Here is a 26169-nt window from a genome sequence, read left to right on the forward strand (position 1 = left end):
TGTAGGTCCCAGGAATTGAACTCAATTTGTCAGGTTTAGTGGCAAGTGCCTTTCCTGGATGTGACATCTTGTGGACCCTAGAGCTTGGTTTTGTTGTCTGGCACACACCCACTCTCACTCACATTAGTCCTGTCAGCTCTGCCACAAAACAGACTTCCCACCATCTCTACCACCTCCCTGGATCCTGCTGCCTGCCATCACCGTTTGGATCACAGCAGAAGCCTACGCTGGTTAGAGTGGCTCTACTCTAGCGCCCCCTATAGCTCATTTCCATACAGCTGTTAGACCAAGAGGGTCACTGTGCTGGTTTAAAGCTGTCCGCTGTGTGCGTGTCCCATCACACTAAGGATAAAACTCTTGGGTGGGAGAGACTGGGTAACCTGTAAAAGCATGTTTCTTGTGAGGCTGTTGACCTAAGTTAGATCTTCAGGATCCACATCAAATGCATTTCCAGCTCTCCTGGGGCGAGCTGAGAGGAGGAGGGTGAGGACTAACTAAATTGGATTGTGCAGCACACCATCAGAAACAAGAGAGACCCTGCCTCAGCAAGGTGGAAACACCCTGAAGTTGTCCTCTGACCCCCCATGTGCATGTCCCCACATGAATAAACTTTAAATTTTCAGTATCCATGTGGTCTTTGCGCCCTAACCCATGTCAGCCCAGTTTCGTCTCCTGCCCTCACCTCTTCCTACTCTCCCTTCAGTCACTGGGCCGCCATTCTTGTCCACATCTTCGTGTAGCCGGGGCTCTCACTTCTTCTGGGTCTGTGCTCCAATGTCTTCTTCTCAAAGAAGCCTTCCAAGCTGTGCGGGTTGGGGCACTTCCCACCTCTCTAGATCTCCTAGGTCATCCTGAACTAGAAAGCAGAGGCAGGGTCCACCTTGTGGCAGCTGGCACCCAGCTACTGCTAGGGTCCAACCATGCTGACGTAGTCACATTGAGACATTATTATTAATGTTCATGTAGAGGCTCCGTTCTAGGGTCCCATGCAGTAGACATTGTTGTATGCTGTCATCCTTGCAGGCTGGACACTACAGTAGTTCCTTAGACCGCCTGTTTCTCACAGGTTGTGGCGGGGGGCTTGCTTTTGGGGTTTGCCATAGGTGTTTAGGGAACTGGCCAGTTGGGAGAAACACTGGTGGGTGATTTGGAAAGGTCTCCTTATCGAATGTTTGAGATACTTTATTCACGATAGTCCCGGGTTATAGGGCTCTAGAAGGAAAGCCGTCTCCACCATGGCATTTCTCATGTGTGCTTTCTACAAGAGTGACAACAGACTGGGTGTGGCGGTGCACACCTTTATTCCCAGCACTGAGGAGGCAGAGTCAGGCAGATCTCTATGAGTTTAAGGGCAGCTTTGTCTATGTAGACAGTCATAGGCCAGTCAAGGCTACAAAAACAAAACAACAACAAAAAAAGAAATTCACAACTACTAATTTGGGCCTGACCACCTGACTGAGGTGGCACTTGCCAGGTTTCTGCTCTGGGTAGTCACTCTGTCCTGTCTCTGTTCCCATTATGCATACAGGAAGGAAGCATAACCCATAGTTGAGGTGTGGGGGGGTTGCTCTGATCCTTGAAGGTTGAGTGTTGACATGGCTCACGTGAGGTCCTCCTGCAGGGAGATGGGTGTCTCTTCCGGTCCTCACTTGTCATTTCCTCTCTTGTTTCTATCAGCCTGGACACAAGAATCTCCATGCTTTCTTTGGATTGTGCCTCAGTATAGCTGTTCTGTTGCTAAAACTGTTCCCATTTTGGCCACTAGGAGCTCATCCTGTCCTTGACCACATGTCCCCTGAATGAATTTTTGGTTTGACTTTGTGTTGGGTGATCGATCAAGCCTGAGATCTCATACATAATGTGTAAGCACTCTCCCACCACAGACAAACTTGGTTTTATCTGTATTTTGTTGGGGGTTGGGCACATCTTTACTCTCTGGCACTATATAAAATTCTCCATGCTCATCCTATACAGTCATTATGCCAACCTTTTCTTCAAGGAACCCTGGTAACTTGTGTGTGTCAGGGGAGGGGACAGGAGTAGTACTTGTAACTAAAGACTGAACACTAGGCATGCTTGCTACTCCTGGGGTGTTATTTCTTATAGGCTTCCAAAGCTGACAGACCAAAATGTATATGTATGTGTGTATACTTACCTGCATATTTACATACCTCTTAAATCTTTTTGTGTATGATCATCAACGTCTACATTAAACCAAACATGGATTCCTGCTAATGTCTCCAGCTCCAACTTGAGTGAATCATCCTTGCCTTCTTCCCTCCCATATGCAGGAGAGGGGTGCTTTAATTTCTCTTCCATTCCATTGACTTTGCTTGATTTAAATGCCTGTAATTTGGATGAAGAGAGTAGGAAGGAATGGAGGGTCAGATACAGGTCAGATCAGTCAATTGATGTAACCTAAGTGAGTATCATCTCTAGAGACTACTCACACCCCCTTGGGGAGCATGTATGGTAGATGTGCTTGGCATCTGTCTTAGGATTTCTGTTTCCATGAAGAGATACCCTGACCACAGCAGCTCTTATAAAGGAAGGCATTTAATTGGGGCTGGCTTACAATTCAGAGATTTAGTCCACCATCATCATGGCAAGAAGCATGGTGGCATACAGGCAGACATAGTCCTGGAGAGGAGCTGAGAGTTCTACATCTGGATTTGCAGGCAGCACGAAGAGAATGAGTCACACTAGGCTTAGCTTGAGTTTCTGAAACCTCAAAGCCTGCCCCCTATGACACACTTCCTCCAACAATGCCATGTCTACCTCAACAAGGCCACACTTCCCAGTAGTGCCCGTCCCTGAGTCTAGGGGCCATTTTCATTCAAACTACCACAGCATCTGACTTCCGGTTCCTCAGTGCCTCCACAGTTATTGTGTGAACCACAATCCCAAGGGACAGATGGTTTAAGCCCAGATGACAACCCATTCTTTCTGACGTATAAGCTTTGTGTATCCAGGACCAAGCACACCAATACATTCATTTCTCTAGCTACCGTTATTTGCCCAAAAGGATCAACTTATAATATCAGACAGAAGACTCCATCTTCTCTACATAACCAGAGGGATAGTCCCAGCTACTCCTGAAGAAATCAGCGGTAGGATGAAAGCTTCATTGGGGCAGTAGAGAAAGAAAAGGAATAAGGCACTAACTATAATAGTTACCTTTCTCATTGTTGTGACAAACTGCCTGACACCAGCAACTTGAGGAAAGAAGTGTTTCATTTGGCTTGCAGTTGAGAGTACCGTCCTTCATGGCGGTAAAATCATTGCAGCAGGAGCCAGAGACAAATGACCACACAGCAGCCGCAGTCAGGAAGCAGAGATCTGAATGCTGGTACTCGGCCCACTTTCTCCTTTTAATTCAGTCCAGGACTCCAGACAGTGGAATGGTGCCCCCTGCACTTAGGGTGAGTCTTTGGCCTTCAGTTGACCTAGAAACGCCATTACAGATATACACAGATGTTTGTTCCATGATGATCCTGGCTCCTGTGATGTTGAACCTCTTTTATATCTTCCATAAGACATAAAGAATGCATAATCAAAATCATGGGTTCTGTTTTTGTTTGTTCATTTGTTTGTTCTTTTTTTGAGACAGGGTTTCTCTGTGGCTTTGGAGGCTTTCCTGGAACTAGCTCTTGTAGACCAGGCTGGCCTCGAACTCACAGAGATCCTCCTGCCTCTGCCTCCCAAGTGCTGGGATTAAAGGCGTGCACCACCACTGCTTGGCCAAAAATATGCTTTCTGAATGTAAGGATTCAGAAACTGAGGTCCAGAGAAGTCAAATAAGGATGGATGTAAAGCATCTGGTTGGTACAGGGCTATCTCATAGTTCTCCTCAGAGCCTTGGCTTTCTCACAAGCTCACTGGTTAGGTGAGATGATGCAAGTGAAGTACCAGCACAGGGCACAAAATGCCAGCATAGGTCATGATGTGCCAACATAGGTCATAAAGTGTCAGCATAGGGCACGAAATGCTAGCATAGGTCATGAAGTGCCAGCATAAGGCACGAAATGTCAGCATAGGTCATGAAGTGCCAGCATAGGGCACAACGTTCCAGCATAGGTCATGAAGTGCCAGCACAGGGCATGAAATGTCAGCACAGGGCATGTGACACTGAGGATCTGAGTGCTAGTGAGGGCTCGAGGCACATTCCACATTCGAGCAGGTTCTTTTGGAGGGGACAGAGTTCAGACTTGAGGACACTGAGACTTGCCTTCCATGTATGTGAATGGATATGAGGCCCTGTCCCCTGATAGAGTGGAGGAAACAGAACCCTTTATACTGGCTCCTGAAGAGTTTCAGATCTGGTATCCTGGCCAGCTAGAGCTTTGATGTCTCTTCAAGGACACAAAACCAGTTGTTGTAGTCTTAAGAACGTAGGGTGTGGGCCACATATTCCCTGAGACCAAAGCAGTATGCTTAGGAGCACATGCAGGATTTTTTCTGTGACATCCCTTTCGGAGTCCATGGCTGAATGCTGCACAAGCCTTTGTGCTCTGTTTTCTTCCTCTCGTTTTTCTGAAAATTTCAAGGTCCTAATGTTGTCAGACTAGTGACCCCAAAGTCATACACATTCAAGTAATTGATTTTTTTTTACGACAGAGAGAATGGGTTAATGGAAACTGGGTTATTGTCTGAGAATTTTACAAAGTGTGCCCACCCTTTAATTTGGTTTGCAGCAAATAAGAGCTCCAACCTGGTTTGGGCATGGGCACAACATATTTAGAAAAACACAAGGATGTCTCATAAAGATGATATTTAACTATAATCATGATGATAATGAGGACTTCATTGTTACTTTATGCACAGGGATTCTGGCACATGCCTGTAACCACAACACTAGAGAGAGAACACCCGTCATGAATGGTACTATTCTAGTTAGCGTTCTCCTGCATGATAAAACACTGGCCAAACCGAGGGAGAAGGGTCTATTTAGTCTACAGGTCCATCACCAAGGGAAGCCAAGGCAGGAACCTGGAAGGAGGAACTGACCAGAGGCCAAGGAGAAATACTGATGCCTGGCCTGTGCTTTGTAGTTTGGCCTGCTCTCCCTCCCGTTCCCTGCCCCCCCTCTGTCTCTCTCTCTCTCTCTCTCTCTCTCTCTCTCTCTCTCTCTCTGTTTTGTTTTTGCTTTGTTTTTTTTTTTTTTTTTTTTGAGACAGTGTTTCTCAGTGTTAATAGCCCTAACTGTCCTGGAACTAGCTCTGTAGACCAGGCTGGCTTCGAACTCACAGAGATCCTCCTTCTTCTGCCTCCCGAGTGCTGGGATTAAAGGCGTGGGCCACCATTACCCAGGTTGGCCTTCTCTCTTATATGACCCAAGGCCATAAGCCCAGGGAGCTGATTCCTTAGTTGAGGTTCCCTCTCCCCAGGGTTGGCATCTGAAGCTAACTATGGCAGGTGAGAAGCATGTAAAATGTAGCGCCACTTCAATGTAAGCTCCGCTGTCACCTGACAGGTCACTCCTGTCACTGGATGGGCCAGACCATCTTCCCTAGCAAGCAGTAGGCTTCCAGCCCATCCACAGCATCACTTCACCAAAACCAGAAAACAACAGATTGGAAACCTGAGACAGCAAAGGAGACAAAGGCCCGGTTACTGGTGTGACCAGGACCATCCCTGTCTTTAAGCTTCATGTGAGTGACATTCTCAAGTGCTTTCCTCCTGTGGAACTGTCGCCAGCAGATCTCAGCTTGTGTCCTTGGGTCACAGGCATCTGCACTCCCTGATGGCCACACCCAGGACGTGTGCCTGCAGCTGTGAGGACAAGGGGCTTTGATCCAAATCTCAGGAATTGAGAACTATAGAGCAGTCCCTCTAAAGTATAACTGAGGGTGCTCTTACCTGAAACTCCTGAGAAACACAGAGGCCAGCAGACATCCAGCATCACCAATGTGTCCATTTTATAGATAGGTAGCTCCAGGGTAGAGACTGTGAAAGCTTTTGCCCTAGATAGCACAGCCAAATGGTAGACCTAGAAACTGAACCATGTCTATGGTCCTCAAAGAGCAAAACTGCTAACTACATGCTGTTCTTGGGGACACATCCCACACTCAGAGCCCTTTACCACTACTGAGAATCCCTTTGGTAAAGATCTCTTTGATACAGCCTCTTCTTTTTCTTTTAATTGGAATGTATAACTTATATAAGGCCAGTTATAAAAGCTGTTTCTTTCCAGCTTAAAAAAAATAGTTGGACCAGTGAGGCATCTGAGTGGATAAAGTTGCTTTTTCCTCTGACCTCCACATGTGGGCTGTGACATACATGTACCTACATGAACATGCGTGCAAGTGCACGCGTACACACACACAGAGACACACACATGATAAATGCTTAAAAATTTGTTGTAAAAAATAAAATGTATATATATCCACACCCCCATATATGTTGTATATAGTTCTTTTTTCGGTTTTTCAAGACAGGGTTTCTTTGTCAAGTCTTTGCTGTCCAAGAATTCACTCTGTAGACCAGGCTGGGCTCGAATTCACAGAGGTCTACCTACCTCTGTCTCCCAGGTGCTGGGATTAAAGGCGTGCGCCTCTACTTCCTGGAGTATATAATTCTGAAAATCCAAAATGTTAACAGTGGTTATGAAACCAGTTGTGAGTGTTCCCCTTGTACTTGTCTGTGTTTCCAAAGCTTTCTGTAATGAATGTGTGTGTTACTGTTGCGTGGTTCTCTTTGGGGAGATGTGAACAGACATCTACTAACCCCAGACAGGGAAGTGATGACAGACCAAAGTAAGGATAGTACTGAAGTCCACTTTGGGTCCTGGGGGACTCAAAGGCAGCTGTGCTACCAGAACCCCACTTTAGCGTTGTGACAACCCTCAAAAGCTAGAACTCTGGAATTCACTGCACAGCTTGCAGGCAGCCTGACAGGTAGGAGAGTCCCCGCTTCTCAGCAGTTCTGACTGGTTAGTTAACCTTGCAGGAGGAGGCACCTTGTGAGTTGTAAACTGTTTACACCCTTAGTGGGTTTTTCAATGTAATTTTTAATGGGTGTTCAGCCTGCATGTATGTCTGTGCATGCATACATGCACAGTGCCTGCACAGGCCAGAAGACGGCATCGGATCTCATGGAAATGGAGTTGCAATGGTTGTGAGCTGCCATGTGAGTGCTGGGAACCAAACCTTAGTCCTCTGGGAGAGCAGTCAGTGCTCTGGACCATCCAAGCCATCTCTCCAGCTCCCACATTTTAGGTCTTCACAGCCTCCCTCAAGTTAGAATGTTTTGACTTGGAGGAAATTGCTACTCAAAAGTTACTTGTATCATTTGTATAAAAGCAAGAACAAAAGCCCCCCAAACTAAAAGTTTATAAATGGCAGTGAATATAAAAGACTGGTGACTGGCCTGGGGTGATGGAAGGTGGGAAGTTCCTGGAAGGGCCATTTCTCCTCCACTTCCCACTCAAGGTGGTCACTCTTACCTTTTTTCAGGGGCAGAGATAAATTTTTCTGATTCTACATGACCTCTGACTCCTCCCTTCCACATCAAGGGCCATTTATTTCAAGCTCACTCTGCTTCTTCATGTTTTAAGAATCCCAATAACATCCTAGTTGGAAAGGAAGGGAGGGTGGAGAAATTGAATCTCCTGTGTCAGGAACAATCCCTGTGAAGTGAGTGTCAGTTAAGGCATCAGCACAGACTAGAAATAGTGAAAGAGCCGTGCGTTGGTGGCACACGCCTTTAATCCCAGCACTCGGGAGGCAGAGGCAGGCGGATCACTGTGAGTTTGAGACCAGCCTGGTCTACCGAGTGAGTTCCAGGACAGCCTCCAAAGCCACAGAGAAACCCTGTCTTGAAAACCAAAAAAAAAAAAAGAAAAGAAAAGAAAAGAAAAGAAATAGTGAAAGAAAGAAGGAAAGAAAGAAAGAAGACAACGCAAAAGGTTTTAGGCAATGACAGCATTAGTTAGGTGTGTTGTGGGCATCATGCCCCACGCAGGGGCACCTGAGAGGGCTGTAAGTCCAGGACTGGAGTCCAGCCTACCCCCAGGAGCCTGGATGGAAGCTTTCTCAGTCCACAGCTTTCTAACTCACTTGTGTGGCATGTTTAGCGCAATGATCAGAAACATGGCCTCTGCCATCTGTACCTGCTGTGGAATGTGAGTTCATCATTTAAAAGGGTCTTTACAGATACCGCTAGCTAAGGATCTCAAGAAGTTAGACTCGGGAGGCCTAAGTCTGAGGGTTGGTGTCCTTACGAGAAGGAAGGACATGCGACATACACAGGCCGGGTGCACTGCTGCAAGCCTGTAGTCCCAACACGCAGGAAACAGGCACAGTAGGATTACGGATTTGGAGGCTACATAGCAAGTCTATTTCAAAAGGCAATGAATAAAGTAATTAAAATAAAATTAAAAAGGAGAAGAAAAAGAATCAAGGGAGGGAAGAGACTTAAAACCAAAGATCTATATGGGACACTGTACCTGGTACAGTTTCAGTGACAATTAAAGTGCCCCAGCTACACCTTCAGGAACCCCGAGCATTGCTGGGACGCAGAAGCTAGAGAGAGCCCAGGGAGAAGTCTTCTCCTTACCCTTTAGAGAAATCTTGGGCCTACCCATGCCCTGATTCTATCTCTTGGCAGCATGAGAGAATGATTTCTGTTGAGTCAAACCACCAAAATGAGAAGGGGAGCCTGCCCTCTTAAGCGTGCTCCCTGGGTCTGGTTCCTTGCTGTGACACTAATCATGCAGCATGTGTACGCAGAGATGTCAGAGAGCAAATGCACACACATCCCCACACGACCGTGGCTACTCACTTCAGACATCAGACACCTACATTGCATTAGCCCTAGACTTTGTTTAGGAATTCAGCCATGTTTCAGATACCATCACCCAAATTTAAAATGTACTGTTCGCAATTAGTGCATTTATCAAATTATTTTATTAAGCCCCCCCATGGCAGGTTTTTGGCATGCTTTTGACATTACTCATGTTATACCATGACTCCAAGGCGAGCCGTCAGCTTGGCTGTCTTAAAAGATTAATGATACTTGATTTTACTCCAAACCACGGGTCATTAAAAGTGATTTAAGTGTAAGTAAAGTTTTGTCATGTCTGCCTTTCAAGAGAAAGGTCTGATCACTGCTTCAGTGGGGAAGTGTTTTGTGTTCGTTCATGTTTCTAAAACGTGGATTAGGGCTGAGGGTACAGCTTTGTCACTAAAGTCCTAGCTACATAAGGAAGAAGACCAGAGGTCCATCCCAGCAGCCATATGGAAAACACACACTTGAAATCCCCGCACTGGAGAGGGAGAGACTGGTTGGTCCCTGGGGCTCATTTGCTGGTCAGCCCAGCTGAACTGGCAAGCTCCATATTGCAGTGAGAGAACAAGGAAAAATGACATTTTGAGGTGGGCCTCTCCACATGTGCACATATGTGCATGTACTTGTGAGTATGCACACACACGCACGCACATGCACGCATGTAAACATACACAAATAAAATTTATGGATTTTCAAGAACATTTGTTAGTGACTGTCACTGCCCACATGTGATTTGGATGGAATTCCACATCAGCTGACGGCCTTTCCAGGGGCTGCATTTCGTGTCTCCATTTCTTCACCTGCCACCCTGGCTCCTCCACATCCTTCTCTCACATTCAGATAGCCAGATGGATTCAGCAAAGCACAGCACTAGAGAACACTTCTAGAGCCTCTTGCCCATGGTAAGCGCAACCAGCTTCTTGACTTTTTATCTTCTACAGGGCACCTCTGCATTTCTTTCCCCAGGTAAGGTTCCTTGCTGACAGTCTGGGGCTGTGTGTTAGAGAAGTGTGATCTTGCTTGCTGCTCTGCCTGGCACTATCACAGCATCTGGCTGGCCTGAGTTAATTCTGCTTGTCAGTTAAGGGGACCTCTGATAAGAGGGGTGACGGGAGGCATCAGGGAAGAGGAGCCCAGCAGAACCAATTACCCACTTTAATAATTCAGTGTGTTTCTTAGTAATAGGCTACAGAGTAAACAGCACTGCACATAAATGCCGTTCTCCATTGTTTATACACTCCAGAAATGGGAGTTTAATTAAGTCACACACTTGAGACTTCGAAGCGATTAAGGAACCGCTTGTCTCAGACAGCAGGTGGGGGTGGGGGAGTGGGGGAGCCTCGGCTTCCCCTGAGCCGCCTCTGGGGTTCTAAGGATCATTTTTCATGTGAGTGTAGGGAGGCTGGAGCCTGGATGATGGGGGCAGCGACTCCCAGGCTCGCTCATGCCACACGTGTTGCTGCTGCACTATCACGGCCTGCTTTAACTTATTCTGCAAAAATCTATGTGATAAATTTGAGTGCATCTGTTTATTAACAACAGCAGTGCTGCAATCTAATCCCAGTACTTCTAGGCACATATACACTGTCATGAATTTTAGTTTATTTATAAAATTGCATAACCACCACCCCTGTTTAATTACAGAACATGTTCGTCACCCCCAGAAGAAACTATATCTACTAAGTTATCCTCACGGTTTGATGTTTTGTTCCCACACATGCTCTAGCACAATCAGCACTCATTCCTTTTTATGGTAAACTAATATTTTACTGTACAGCTCACCGCATTTTACTTATGCATTCATCCCTTGGAGGATATTTAGGGTGGGGGCTTGGTGATCCAGATTATCGCTGGTGTGGACATTTGTCTACAAGTTTTGTGTAGACATGTTTTCAATTCTTGTACATAGCTTCGAGTGAAACTGCTGAGTCGGGTGGTGCACTCTAAATTTAGCATTTGCAGGAACTGCCAGTTTTCCAGGGTGTCTGTCATAGTTTATAATGCAACCAGCTTTGCTGGAGGGCTCCAATTCTCTAAGTACCTTTATTTATTTTTGTGATGCTGAGGATCAAATCCAACACTTCGCACATGCCAGGTTATCACTGAACCATATCTAGAGACAGTTTTTCTGTGTAGCCCAAATTGGTCTGAATGCACTGTATCACCAAGACTGGCCTCAAACTCATCATCATCTGCCTCAGCCTCCTGGTTCTCCCTCCCTCCCTCCCTCCCTCCCTCCCTCCCTCCCTCCCTCCCTCCCTCCCTCCCTCTCTCCGTCCTTTCTCTCTCTCTCTCTCTCTCTCTCTCTCTCTCTCTCTCTCTCTCTCTCTCTTTCTTGACACATCTGTGTCTGGTGATGGCCATGAGGAGCCAGGAACATCCTGCTTCCTTTCCTGAGTGGGACAGGCACCATGAGAAAGTGGGGCCCTCCCAGGACAGCTTTGATTTCATCAAGGTAAGAGAAGGGAGCACTATGCAAGAGCTGAGGTAGGGCAGATGTTTCCAGCATAGAGCCAAAGGTAAAATGTCATTGAGAACATCCTGGCCTGGCTGAGGCCTGAATTGTAGATGGGATAATTGTGTGTGATGCATGTGTATTGGGAAGCAGTCTTCAGGGGCTCCCCAAGACTAACGTCAGTGTGTGTGTGTGTGTGTGTGTGTCCGCGTGTGTGTATGTGTGTTGGGAAGCAGTCTTCAGGGGCTCCCAAGACTGACGTCAGAGTGTGTGTGTGTGTGTGTGTGTCCGCGTGCGTGTGTGTGTGTGTGTGTGTGTGTGTGTGTTGGGAAGCAGTCTTCAGGGGCTCCCAAGACTGACGTCAGAGTGTGTGTGTATGTGTGTGTGTGTCCACGTGCGCGTATGTGTGTTGGTAAGCAGTCTTCAGGGGCTCCCCAAGACTGACGTCAGAGTGTGTGTGTGTGTGTGTGTCCGCGTGCGCGTGTGTGTGTTGGTAAGCAGCCTCCAGAGGCTCCCCAAGACTGTAGCATTAGAATCTGTGCGTGCGTGTGTGTGTGTGTGCGTGCGTGTGTGTGTGTGTGTGTGTGTGTGCTCGTGTTTACCTGTTAACAAACAACAGAGTGTGCTTTTCCAGGCAGGGCGTCTCCCACCATCTGTGGTATAAGCCATTTCTTCCAGTCACAGCGGGAGGCATGATGGGAGTTGTGACTCAGGGTTGTGGGAGAGGGTGAAGAGGAAAGAGGTGACTCAGTGGGTATTTCAAAGGATGAATGAAGGCAGAGTGTTGTCACCATGTCTGCAATCCCAGCAATTGGGCATCAGGAGTTCAATGAGTTCTGGGCCAACCTGGGCAATAAGAGATGTCACCTCAAAAGACAAACAAACAAAACTGGCTGGAGAGTTGGTAAAGTGCTTGCCTTACAAGGACATGGGTTTAAACCCCAGGACAGGCATGGCCGTGCAGTACACCTATAATTTCAGCACTGGGAGGCAGATCCTTGAGCTCCTGGCCAGTCAGCCCAGCCTAATCGAGTCCCAGGCCAGTGATAGCCCCTGTCTCAGGGGAACAGCAGTGAAGATGTGCTCTGGCCTCCACACACAACGCTCACATGTATGCACATGACCATTTGTGCACGTGTACTTGTGCAAATGCCCACACACATACATACAGCAAAATACCCTAAATTCCAAACAGCAAAGGTCTACTCCAGTTGCTTTTTATAAAACAAGCCGGAGTGTAGTTACCACCCTAGGTCTGGTCAAGCCAGAGCCCTGAGGGGTTAAGAGGTTTCCAGTATCCTAGACAGAGCTCCTCAGATCCTTGCAGATTTGGGGGACATTTGAGAGGTCCTGAGTGTGCTGTAGGTGGGAGCTGGCGAAAGGCACACCATCGCAGCATCCCCAAGCTCCATTATTCATGTGACAGCACCCTAGGGCTGCCTGTGACCCAGAGCCTGAGGTCTGTAATGTAATGAGAGGGAGCAGTGGGTCAGCGAAGGGCTCGTTAAATCCCAACCACTGGCGCTGAGCCTGGCACCAGAAGCAGCTTTTCATTACCTGTTACCAGATACCATGAATTATGCATACCCAGTCCTTGTTTTCTGTACTGCACAGGTCAAAACACTAGACCCCACAAAGAAGGGAAGAGGTGCTTTTCCCTGCCTTGGGATGTGGCGTTTTCTTTCCCTTCTTTTGGATTCGGTGCTGGGGGTGGGAGAGCCTGAGCATGCCAGGCCAGCACTCCACCACTGAATCCGTCCCTGCTCTACATATTTTCTCAATGGAAAAAGTATGTGTCCCTCAGTTTGGAAGGCTCACCACACAAATACACATAATGAGGGGTTTCGGTGCGCTCAACACTCAGCTTTAAAAATGCAACTTTCAGGACTGGAGCGATAGCTCCACCTTTGAGAGTGCGTGTATGCTGCTCTTGCAGAGGACCAGAGTTCAGTTCACGACACCCATATCAAGTAGCTCACGACTGCCTGAACCCCGGCTCCAGAGCATCAACACTCTCTTCTGGCCTTTGCTGGCATGTGCTCACACACACATACTCTCTCTATCACACTCACACACTCACACACACACACACACGTTCACATAAATACAAATAAATTCACCTGTGAAAGAAAAGAAATGCAACTTTTAGTCAGCTCCCACAACTACCATCCTGTATTAGATTGTCTTCATTTTTGTTGGTATAATTTACCTTTACTCCATATACATCTGTAAATAAGATACAAATCTTTCTTTTATTTAAAGGCAAAATTGTTTATTTTTTGGGTTTTTGAGATAGGGTTTCCCTGTGTAATAGTCCTGGCTGTCCTGGAACTAGCTCTTGTAGACCAGGCTGACCTCGAACTCACAGAGATCCGCCTGCCTCTGCCTCGCGAGAGCTGGGATTAAAGACATGCACCACCACCACCCGGCTGGTTTATTTTAAAATAAAAAATAACACACTGATCATGTTGCATACACAGGACATAATGGCTTCTCTCCTGGGCATTAACACTGAAGTATTTTTAGATGCTGAAAGGTTTCAATAGGACCAAACACATTAGAGAATAAGGATCTTGTATAAAAATGGGCACTAGTAACTCTGGTGCTTCAAGCCCTAGAATTCATTTAAAGTCCCAGGAATCCATGGCACTGTGCTGTGACAATACTCTTTCTGAAATCTGAATGTGATTATCCTATTGCAACCCTTACAAATGTCTTCATTTCCTCTTAGACCTTATGTTGGAGCATTCCATTCAGCTCTATGGCATTCCACACTCTCACCATGGCATATATGTTGGTTTTCTTTGCATGATCATTGGTTTATATTTTGAACAGAACTGTTCCTCATACTCTTGCATGGGATTGTACAAACACGCAAGAGTTTCTGCACGTTATTCATGTAGGAGTCGGTGTGGAAGAACAGTGTGTGTGCCCATCTTCATACCTGCTAACTTGTCAAGTATCTCTTTAGAGTTTGGGCAGGTGTCCACTGCTCAGTACCCAAGCTGTCTGTTCTCCATTCCCATCCATGGAGGAGCTCACCGGGGATGTCCTTTTATTTATCTTGTCATCTTTCCTAGTCAACAAAATTTGAAATCATTCATTTAAATTTGGGTGTCCAAGCTGACCGAGGCTCAGATTCATTGTCCATGTGAAAAGATGAGTATGATGGACTTCTTCTGTTTAGGGGTGGGGAAGGTATTCATATTTCAGTTCTGAGGACGGAATAGAAGGTCTCTTGCATGCCAGAAAGGTACTTTACCACAGAACTATATTCCAGCCCCATTTGCCATCACCTTTGTAACACACCCATGTTCCCAAATACAGGGCAAATTTTAATCAACTGTTCACACTGGGTCTTGTAGCATTTTAAATAATTGTGTGTGTGCATGCATGTGCATGAGTATGTTTATTATGACACATGTGGTGATAAGAAGACAGCTTGTAGGAGTTTAAGAGTTGGTCCAGTCCTTGCACCATATGGTTCCAGGAACTCAAACTTAGGTCCTCAGGTGTGGCTGCAAGAAAGAAACATCTCAGAGGCCCAAGAGTGTTATGGGCCTTTTATCTGGTGCCTTAACCATGTTTACATCATCATCATAGTGTTGTTCACAAGGCCTTTAGCTAATTGAGAATTGGTTTTAATAGTGGGTGTGACAGCTCTATGAATTATACATAGGAAGACCAGCAAGCATGTGGGTCCCAAGGGGCCGGGTCCTCATGGTTTCCAAGCTCATCCTGATTTAGTTTTTCCTCTGCCACAGTCCCATAGAGATGTTCTGTCCCCACTCCCCAAAGCCACTGATGGATTTCTTGTCAGGGAGGCCCGTCTTCATTTGCCCGGTGTCACACTGCACAGTCACCCACCACGGATGAAATCCCACCCTGTCAACAGTGTTCCCTCACAACCCCTTTATCTCAAAAATTTTATTTTATGTGCATTGGTGTTCTGCCTGCGTGTAGGTCTGTGTGAGGGTGTCAGATCTTGGACTTACAGACAGTTGTTAGCTGCCATGTAGGTGCTGGAAGAATTCCATCTCTCCAGCCCCTGCTTTTTTACTTTTTCTGCAATATACTTAGGGATTGTCCCTTCCCCAGTGTGTGTGTTCATGTATGTATGGGGACATGTGTGTATGCCAGAAGACAGGCTTGGGTGTTGTTGCTTAGGCTCCATCCAACACTTTTTTTTCTGAGACTGTTTATTGTTCATCTGGAACTCGACAAATGGGTTAGGTTGGCTGGCTGTTGAGGCCCAGGGACCACCTGTCTTGCCTCCCAGTGCTGGGATCACAAGGAGTCAGCACTATGCATGGCTTTCCTTACATGGGTTCTGGGGATCAAATTGAGGTTCTCATACGTTCAGAGCAAGCTCTTCTCAAACAGAGCTCTGTCACCTTCTTAGCGTTATTTCTCTTTTTCCTTTGTCTTCTGTAGAAGGTGCCTTCTGCATGTTTGTTTTGCTCAACTCTATTCTAGAATACTCTTTGACATAATAGGCCTTTAGTAAAGATTTGTCCATAAAGGAATGGGCAGTGGTTAGTACAGATCAAAGAGAGAAGAACACTTTGGAGAGAAAGTAAGAATGAGTGAATTGAAGGAATGTTCATGTGTCTTAGTCAAGGTTTCTATTGCTATGACAAAACACCATGACCAAAAACCAAGTTGGGGAGGAAAGGGTTTATTTGGCTTATACTTCAGCATTGCTGTTCATCACTGAAGGAAGTCAGGACAGGAATTCAAACAAGGCAGGGATCTGATGCCGAGGCCATGGAGGGGAGCTGCTTACTGGCTTACTTCCCCTGGCTTGCTCAGCCTGCATTCTTACAGAACCCAGGACCACCAGCCCAGGGATGGCATCACCCACCATGAGCTGGGCCCTTCCCATCAATCCCTAATTGATCTTGATCTCATGGAGTCATTTCCTCAGCCGAGACTCCTTCCCCTCTGATGACTCTAACTTGTGTTAAGTTGACACACCAAACCAGTCAGTACACCTAGAAATACACTGCATGGACTGAAATAAAACCCTGAATGGTAACAGACTGAGTGTAATGGTGAGTGATCATCCATTCGGGTAGGCTGTATTGGTGACAGTTGAGATGTAGCTAGAATTCCTAACTGGCAATTTGTGCCTGATCTTGAAGGCAGGCAAGCCTCACATAATTCTATATAGAAAACTAACAAGATCAACATCTTGGAACCCCACCCTCAACCCCACCCCTGCACCAATGAGGACAGCACATTGGGTTGGGGACTAAAGGTAAAACTGAGATGGACAGACCTCCCAGAGGGTTGTCATGGTGATAGGGGAGACAAGTCAGTGGTTACATCTGAAAAGAATAGGAGGACTGGCGAGAAGTGACGGATTCACAAAGATAACCATCTTTCCTCGTGACTCCCAAAGTTAATGAAATCCAAGAACTGGCTGCATCTAGCCTGGGCTGAGCCACCAGGCCATGCTTCTGCCAAGCTTGCTCTTAAGTAATCAAACTGGGCCGAAGTCCAGGATGCTCCACCCGCAACTTCAACTTTCCTCTTGGTGAAAGCAATCTGGAATGGGCCTGCAAGTTCGCCAGAGCAGGGGGCGGGGCAGCTCGCAGAGCAAACTGTAGGGTTTTTGGAAGGAGAGTGGCATTTGACATCCAAGTTCCCCTGCTCTCCGAATCTTTTGTGCGAGCAAATTGCTTTCATTTGTCTCAGGGCACCTTTTTCAGCCCAACTTCTTCCAGCTTGCCGGCAAATGTTTCTCAGTGGTGCTTTTGAGGCTTGGCTTCATCTCCCTGGCTGGGACGAATCTTTATTCCTAGGAAATAGCTGGATGATGATTCTAGACTCTTGGATCCCATTTCTCCTCCCAGCTGTTCATTCAGTACTCGATACCTTGGTGTGAGCAGGTCTGCACACCTCCCCCCTGCGAGTTTCTTATTAAGAGGCGTCTCATACCCACCACCACCTCACCCCTCCTTGGCCAGACAGTTAGGATTAACACCTGTTTCTTCACGACCGCCCTGGGACACAGTGGGCATGGGGGCATGTAGGTTGTTGCCCTCCCTTACCTCTTGCAATCGCATAGCTTTGCTTCCATCCAGCAGTCACGCGTTCCACCACAACCTAAAAGCCTCCAGATGATGGGAGTATCATATTTCGAGGTTCACATGGGAAAGCCACAACTCACCCTTCTCTTGTTCAAGTTGCATCGAATCTAATTTCCATGGCCCTGTGCTAGTGGGAAGCCCACAGCCCCCAGTCAGCTGTTGGAGTTTGGAAATGGTATTTCCAAACACAGTCCTGTAGGCAGCCAGCAGGCAGTAGACAGCTGAATGCTGGCAGAAAAACTCCCAGACACCTATAGCCATCCAAACAGTGACTCATCTCATTATAGCCAGGATAAATATGGGAATAAATGGTATTTTTCTACAAGCAGGAAGAATTGTCAAAATGCTTATCACTTTATAAAACATAACAGATTGTGCCTGTTCATGTTTTGAAATGTTCCAACCATTTTTTTTTTTTAATTCAGCTTGTTTTTCTTTCTAGGAGGCCTGGAGAAGCTAGGAGTTTGCACTCCGTGCCACCCGAGCTCTGGATCCACCTGGCCGTGGTGGCCTGTGGCAACCGCTTGGAGGAGACGCTGGTCATGCTCAAGTCAGCCGTGCTCTTCAGTCACAGGAAGATGCGCTTTCACATCTTCACCGAAGACGCCCTGAAGCCTGAGTTTGATAAACAGGTGAAGCAGGGCAACCCGAGGCACAGTGGGAATGGGAGGGGCCGTTAGACTACACTGGGCTCACTGGCAATGCAGATCACAGCGGGGGGCTGGCTGCATGCGCAGTTGGAGGACCTCAGATCCTTGGCTCAGAGGGTTCCGTGACTTGTGTGTGACTCAGAGATGGGCTAGGGAGCTGGCTCAGTTTCTGAAGCACTTGCTGAGCAGGCATGAGAACCTTGTTAGGGTCTCCCTAACCCGTGGTGGCATGCGTCTGTAACCCCAGCCCTCCTGAGGTGAGATGTGACATAGAGACAGGAGAATCTACGGAAGCCCGTGGGCCAGCTGACTTGGCTTGTGCAGCTGCAGACAACAGACCCTGCCTCAAACAGGGTGTAAGGGGAGGACCGACACCCAAGATTGTCTAACGACCTTCATGTGCTCCAGGGCATGAGTGTGTGCCCAAATTTGAACATGCCAACACACAAGAATTTTTAAAAGTGGGCCAATCATGTCCTCCTCTTAGACATATTGGGAGCGTGTGGGTATATGCCTTGGCACTCAGTCTGTGTTGCGTTATTAGAACTGTCCACTTTCCTGGGGGCCAAAAGCTTATTTTTGTGTATTGATGGAAGAATTTCAAACAACAAGTAGCAGCTTCAATGAAATAAATCCAAATAAGGTAGAGGACAACAGAGTCCCCACGACTCTCCAGTCTTACTTAAGAGATGACAGAGTTAACGATCTGGGGGAGTTCTGCCTGGTTTTCCTTTTCACCCAGAGGCCAGTGTGTGTTTCTATATGTAGACACACATATGCCTGTCATACACACACATGCACATATATAGATCAGGGCTGTGCTCTCCTGGGTTCTCTGCTGTGAGGCCATGTCATCCGTGATCTGGGCCAGTGCTCTGACAGCCTCACATCCTTATTGGCGGCTGTGAAGGTTTTGTTATGCAGCTGTGTCTCCATTTACTTGGCTTTTCCCTTTCTGAGTTTCCACCACACCGAAGAGCTACAGAAAGGCCAGTTCCGTCAGTGGAGGTCCTGCCCGACCTCGGCAGGCCAAGCTTTGTTTGCCTTGGATGTTTTCTCTTGTACCAAGGTCTTGGATCCTGGCAGAGAGGGAACCTGCTTTGTTTTGTTTCTGCTGACTGAGTCAACAGTGCTTTGTCCTGTCATCGGGCTAGTGGAGCTTGTGAGGAGTGAATGCCAAGAACAATGTATTGGACAGAGAAAGACTAACAACAGAAAACTAGAGAAAGTGTTATGTTTCCTAAGGGAAAAGTTGTCTCCAGATGCCACCAAGAGAAGCCAGGAACGAGTAGTTTTAGAGCTTTGGAGTGAGTTGGAACAATGCCTTGTGGAATGCCTCAGGCGACAAGGGAATGAAAAGACTGGAACACTCCCAGTTAACTGCTCTCAAGCCATGCTGTAAGGGTAAGGGCAGTGACAATATAAAGATTATGGTACTTATGTCAGCTGATGTTTTGTGAGTTCCTGTTAATCCTCACAACTCTTTGTAGAAAGTAACCCTGTCTAATTTAGTTTTTTTTTTTTATTATTACTCCAGGCTAGGTAACATTCTAAAGAAAAGAGGTTCATTTAACTCACAGCTCTGGAGGTTCAAGGGTGTGGTCCCAGTATCATCTTAGTTGTGAGGATCTTGTGACTGATGAGGTGGGACAGGAGGTACCCTACCATAGTAGAACATGCATAGAAAAAAAGACATCACATTGCCAGACAGGAATCCAAAGAGAAGCCAGGGTTTGATGAGGTTTGATCTTTTATAACAATGGTCTTGTAACAATTAACTCAAGAGTCCTCTAAGAACTACCTGGATCCTTCTGGGTGGTCCCAGTGACCTGAGATACTTCCTTTAGATGTCACCTTTAACATTGCCACACCGAGGACCAGGCTCTCAACACATGAACTTGTTGGGTGTGAGCTCAAAGTGTGGCAGGCTGGGAAAGCCAAGACTCGGAGAGTTCTATTGGCTTGCTCACTAAATGCCGTGTTAAACTCAACTGATTTATGTCCCCATGGCATTTATCACAATTCCATATACCTTCCTGAACCAGTAAACAAAGAATTCACATTCAAAACTTGGTTCACCGTTTACTTGTTCCGGGGTCTTGTGCTAGTCTTTTGGCTGTTGAATGTCTCCTCTTACCCATCTGCAACTTGGGGCTAGCCCAGGTTGTTTTTAGAAAAATGATGCTCAGTGTAGCTCAAGTCAGCTGTGCTCAAGACTTTGAATGCCTGCTGCTTCTCTCCCACGGGGACTAATTGGTCCATGTGGCCTTGGCTCTGGATCAGGCTCTCTGTGACACTGCTCCTTCACACAGCTTCACCTGCTGGAGTGTTGTTGGCTAGTCAGGGTTTTCAGGATGCTACTTTAGGAAAGATTCAGATGGCAACATCAGGACCACGCCATTTGCTCCTTCTGTGCGACACTGACAGGGATCTCTTCAACCGTCCAGAAGCAGCCACAGGCCATCCAGCTGCAGGGGGCTCAGAATTGTTCATACACAAGAATGGAGGAAAACTGGCCATGGATGACCAGTAGTCACTTCACACAGAATCCCTCTGACATCGCCTGCATGCTGGATGCTGAGCATGGGGTTACACGTTTGGCAGAGATCACATGGAGGAAGGGAGGTTTGTATGACCATGTCTGTATGGCCAACTGTACCTTCCAGAGTATTCACATCCTCAGATACATTCCTCCTGTACTGCCCTGGAGTAGGTCTGTATACAGGTATCCTCAGGTGGAGTGGAAGGGGACCATCCCTGAGAGTAGACTAGAAAAGGCATTTCACTGTCTCTTGGATTATTAACTCTGGGTAAAACCACTGCTGTGTCTGAGTAGTCCATGGAGATTTTCACATGATGAGGTATGTTCTTGCCCATTGCGGTGATTTGAAAGAATATGGCCCCCAAAGGAAGTAGCACTATTAAGAGATGTAGCCCTGTTGGAGTAGGTGTGGTCTTGTTGGAGGAAGTGTGTCACTAGGGAAGGGGAGCTTTGAGATCTCTTTTCTCAAGCTTCACTCACTGTGACAGTCAGTCAACTTCCTGCTGTCTTCTGGCCAACGTGTAGCCAGCACCGCATCTGCCTGCCTGCCTCCATGTCCCCTGTCGTGATCATGATGGACTGAATGTCTGAAACTGTAAGCCGCCACCCCAATTTGTAAGAGTTGCCATGGTCTGCCAGGTGGTGGCGGCGCATGCCTTAATTCCAGCACTTGGGAGGGGAAAGACAAGAAGATCTCTGTGAGTTCAAGGCAAGCCTAGTCTATAAAGCAAGATCCAGGACAGAGAAACCCTGTCTCAAAAAATACCGCCCCCCCAAAAAAAAAAACGGAAAAAAGAAACAAAAGAGTTGCCACGGTCATGGTGTCTCTTCGTAGCAATAAAAATGTCCCTAAGTAAGACACCCATGCTCCTGTATGAGCTTGGAGGCAGGTCCTCCAGCCTCAACCTTCAGAGAAGCCCCATTAAACCTTCAGATTAGCATAGACATCCCACCCCCAATTTCAGGAGGGACCCAGAAGCAGATTGTCTCAACTCCCAGACTCCTGACCTTAAGACATTATTTGAGTGGGCTGGATGTTAAAAGCACTGGCTGCTCTTCTGAGGTCCCAGCAACCACATGGAGGCTCACAACCATCTATAGTGGGATCTGATGCCCTCTTCTGGCATAAAGGTGTATATTCAGATAGAACACTTATATACATTAAATAAATAAATAGAAACACTTGCTTCTTGGCTGGATGGTGGTGGTACATGCCTTTAATTCCAGCACTCGGGAGGCAAAGACAGGCTGATTTCTGTGAGTTCCAGGCTAACCTGTTCTACAGAGTGAATTCAAGGACAGCCAGGGCTACATAGGAACCCTGTCTCTAAAAACAAACAAGTGGAAAGCTAAACAAACAAATAAACAAATAAAAAAACACACTTGCTTCTCTTGCAGAGGACTCAGGTTTGGTTTGTAGCACCCACATGGAAAACCACAACCTAATGTAACTCCAAGTTTGGGGGATTCAATCCCCTTTTGTGTGCTCCACAGGCAACAGCATGCATGTGGTACATATATATATACATGCAAGCAAAACTCTTATGCACATATAATAAATAAAACAAAAGATTTGAGCCTGCTTTGATGGCACAGGTCTGTAATCTCAGCTCCTTTGGAGGCTGAGGCTGGAGAATCACAAGTCCAAGCCCTGCCTGGACTACAGAGTGAGTTTAAGGCCAACCTGGGCAACCTAGTGGGACTGAACAAAAGTAGAAAGGGGACTGGGATACAACTCTGGCAGAGCACTGTCTAGTGTGCATGAGGTCCTGGGTTCATTCCTCTATGCTCCACGTACACATATGCACGCACACACGCATGCACACACACACACACATACACACGCAGAAGGGGGTGTGGGGGAGAGAGAGAGGGAGGGAGGGATAGAGGAAGAGAGAAACACAAAGAGATAGGTAAGATAGTTCAGCAGGTAAGGATGTTTGCCACCTAGCTTTACAGCCCACTTTCAGTCTCTGGGCCCTACGTAACAGAAGTGTTCGTCTAGAACAGCTCACCCCAGCTGAGAAAACCCTACTGCTGCCTCCCAAACCCTGCCCTCTCAGAGACACCGGGGCAAGACCAGTTCCAGGCGGTGGTGCCCCAATACCCCACCCAAAAGCTTACAATAGCATGAACCCACCTCAAGGCATGTCATCACGCCATGCCCCTACAGAGCATTTAAACTACCCCCTTTAGAACAGCCATGTGCTTTCTCTTCTGCTCCCTTTTCCAAGAGTGACCCAGGAGTGCTTTGCTCAGATGAAACCTGGTCCTTTTTTGACTCGGCTGGATTTGGCTTACTTCGTTGGTGGAGAGACTCAATATCAGGGTATGGAAAGCTTTCACGAAGGAGAGAATTGGCTCCCGCAAGTTGTCCTCTCTCCTCCACACACTCGAGGTGGCATGCATGTGCATAGACACAGAAATAAATACATGAATAAATAGTTGTAATAAAAAGGTTTTAGAAATTATTTAAGCTATTACTTTCTGGGTCATTTGTTACAAGGTAACACTTAATACTACTTCTGTGCACACACACATGCATGTAGCTACACGTTCAGATGAGCGAGTGTGACAGGTGTAGTGACATGTGACATCTAAGGCTAGGTCATAGAAAGAAGATAGCTTTTGTTTGATCCTTTGGGGTGAACTGTGCCTAGAAGTTGCCACCATGCCCAAAGAAGTTCAAAGCAGTCTGTGTGAGGAGACAGGAATGAGGCTTTGGGCACCAGGTTTGTGAACGAAGTTGCCTCCGGATGCTCAGGCCTGGCCTTCAAGGCTCCCGGCTGAGGCCCCAGCATGGTGAAGCAGTGTTCCCTGTCCTGCCTTGTCTGAGTTCCTGACCCATGGTTCTGTCTGATGAGCCACAGAGACTGCCAAGCTGTGAACTGGGAGTGGACTCCTCTGGATGTGACAGCCAGTGCTTATGGTGCTCTACTGGGTGTTGGGTTCCCTGATGCACTTACTCTTGAATTGCTTCAAGTCTTTGTGAGACCAGTGAAGGAAGTTGTAGTAGGAGTTGCTGTGGTTTGGGTCTAGACTGTCCTTCCAAACACCACAGTTAAACTCTTGGCCCTTCTTGGTGCTACTAGGAGGTGGAGGACCCTCAGGAAAGCTAAATCTGTGATCTCCAGTGCTTGTAGGTATCTATTGGGGCCTCGGCTCTTTCTGTTTTCCCTTCTGAAGAAAGCTTTATTTAATTTTAAGTATATGGTTATTTGGCTGCGTGTATGCTGGTGTACCACATGCATGCAGTGCCCACAGAGGCTAGAAGAGAGAGTCAGATCCCCCAGAACTGGAGTTACAAATGGTTGTGAGGCACCATATGGGTGCTAGGAATCGAACCTGGGTCCTCTGGAAACACAGTCATTGCTCTAACTGCTGGGCCACCTCATGTATTTCTTCTGCACACGTTGCTGTCATGCCCTGCTTCCTTGTCACAGGCCCCCAGTAACTGGACCAACCAATCAGGGCTTGGAAGTATGGGCAAGACTAATCTTTTTTCTTCATTTTGGCTTTTTGGTTATGGGGTTGCTTTAGTGGAGACAGAGCCTGACTACATAGCCCTGGCTGGCCTGGAACTTACAGAGGTCTTCCTGCCTGCCTCTCTGCCTTTCAAGTGCTAGAATTGAAGGTGTGTGCAACCTTGCCAGGAGCCTCTTCTTAAGTTGATTACCTCAGGTATTTCATTGCAGTAAAGCTGACGGAATGCGTGGTATCACCTCTTTTCCATGCATTAGTTATGGTGACAGTTTAGATCTAAAACCTGAGACTCTGGGTAGGTTATAGAATGTGCTTCTGCTTCCATTTTGTCATCCATACCTCAGGACAAACTACTCTTCTTCTGGTATGTATGCAGGGTATCATTGCAGGGCGGGGCCAGTCTGATAATAGATTTATTCTTTCACTCTCCACAGATTCTCTGGAATGTGCCCTATCCATTGGGCATGTTGTTAGCAGCAGGGGCTGAGGCTAGGTTGGAGGGAGGTGGGCAGTGTCACCCCTTTCCTCTGCTGTCACCCAGCACGGAGAATTTTAGATGTATTCAGAGTTTCCTCTGAAAACTTCCTGTGATATTTAGAACCACATATTTTCATCTCAAGATAAAAAAAAAAAGTCAGCCACCATTGCCTTGCCTCAGGCAGCTGCACCATGGGTTAGGTCTTCTATATTTAGAGTGTTCCTTTCTTTTTTAAAAAGCTGTATTACAGGCAGCCTCCCTCTAAGGAAAAAAAAAGAACAAAAGGCCCCAGAAGTTGCTTTTTAAAGGTATCCTGGGGCTGGGGAGATAGCTCAGCTTGTTAAAGGGTTTCCTGAGCCTGATGACTCGAGTTTGACCCCAGAAACACAGGTAAAAAGCTCTAGGTAGCTCACATTTGTTAACCCAGAGCTCCTACTGTGAGATGGCAGCAAAGACAGAATTATCTAGAAGCTCACAAGCCAGGCAGCCTGGAATATAGGGAGGGGCAGCAACAACAGGAAAGACTGCCTTGACTGACGAGAAGGAAGGGGACTCTCTGTCCTACACACACACACACACACACACACACACACACACACACACACACACACACACACACAAAAGCAGGGCTACACTTTGAGGGGAAAATGAGCCAGACAGAAAAGAACATGAGTCTGAGGACCTGAGTTCCACCCTGAAACCCCTAGTGGAAAGAAGAATTGACTCTCATTCAGTGTTTAAGCTCCTGTCCATACCTTCATGAGCAAACAGCTCCATATTGCCGGTTGTTTTGGGCCCTGGTAAAGGACTGCCAGAAAGAAGTCCTTGTAAGGAGCAAGCCAAAGTTTAGCATAGATCAGTAACCATATTTGGATCATTCCAGAGGAAGTCCCTAGGAAGGGCTTTGTTGACGGTTTTTGATTGGGTGAGCTTAAGTAGGGAATGGTTCCTAGAGGTTAGTTGCTGGTTTCTAACTAGCCTGGGATGTAGCTGTTTGAACTAAGTTGGTCTCAGTTGCTTAGGTAGAGACTTGGTATATTGGAGCTGACGTGGCTTCTTAACCTCTGAGTTCAATACTTTTCCATTGCTGTGATAAAACACCGTGACCAAGACAACTGATCAGAAGGAAGGGTTTGTTTGGGCTTATGGTTCCAGGGGGTTGAGAGTCCATTGTGAAAGCATGGCGGCACAGGCTGGAGCAGAACGCTGAGGGCTTACATGGTAAACCACAAACAACAAAGCATGTGGCTTTAAACATCAAAGCCCGGCTGTACGGTGGTGGCACTCTCCTTTAATCCCAGTACTCGGGAGGCAGAGGCAGACAGATCTCTGTGAGTTTGAGGCCAGCCTGGTCTACAGAGCGAGTTCCAAGACAAGCCTCAAATCTCGGTCTCGAAAAACCAAATAAACAAAACCTCAAAGTTCGTACCCAGTAACACACCTTCAGCAAGACCGCACCTCCTAAACCTACACAAACAGTGCCACTAACTGGGGACCAGGGATTCAAACATACGAGCCTATGGGGGACAGTCTCATTCAAGCCACCACAGCCTCCCAATTAATTATTTTATTAGAAGCATTAGTTATAACAATAAACTTCTCAACAGAAATGCTAGCTAAGGTCCTATGAGATAATACCTTCAAAATTCAGAGACTATTATCACCTTGGGTATTCTTCC

General features: G+C 46.9%; 1 protein-coding gene across 1 annotated transcript in view; it reads left to right on the forward strand.

Moving 5' to 3' along the window:
- The window catches only part of Gxylt2 (glucoside xylosyltransferase 2), an 80017-nt gene that overhangs the window by 5486 nt on the left and 48362 nt on the right, over positions 1–26169 (forward strand). Inside the window, exon 2 of the mRNA XM_040738862.1 lies at positions 17780–17969. Coding sequence (XP_040594796.1) covers positions 17780–17969 — 190 coding nt within the window. The remainder of the gene's footprint in view (positions 1–17779; positions 17970–26169) is intronic.

Source organism: Mesocricetus auratus, unplaced genomic scaffold (assembly GCF_017639785.1).
Source record: "Mesocricetus auratus isolate SY011 unplaced genomic scaffold, BCM_Maur_2.0 Super-Scaffold_100676, whole genome shotgun sequence".
NCBI classification, from domain to species: domain Eukaryota; kingdom Metazoa; phylum Chordata; class Mammalia; order Rodentia; family Cricetidae; genus Mesocricetus; species Mesocricetus auratus.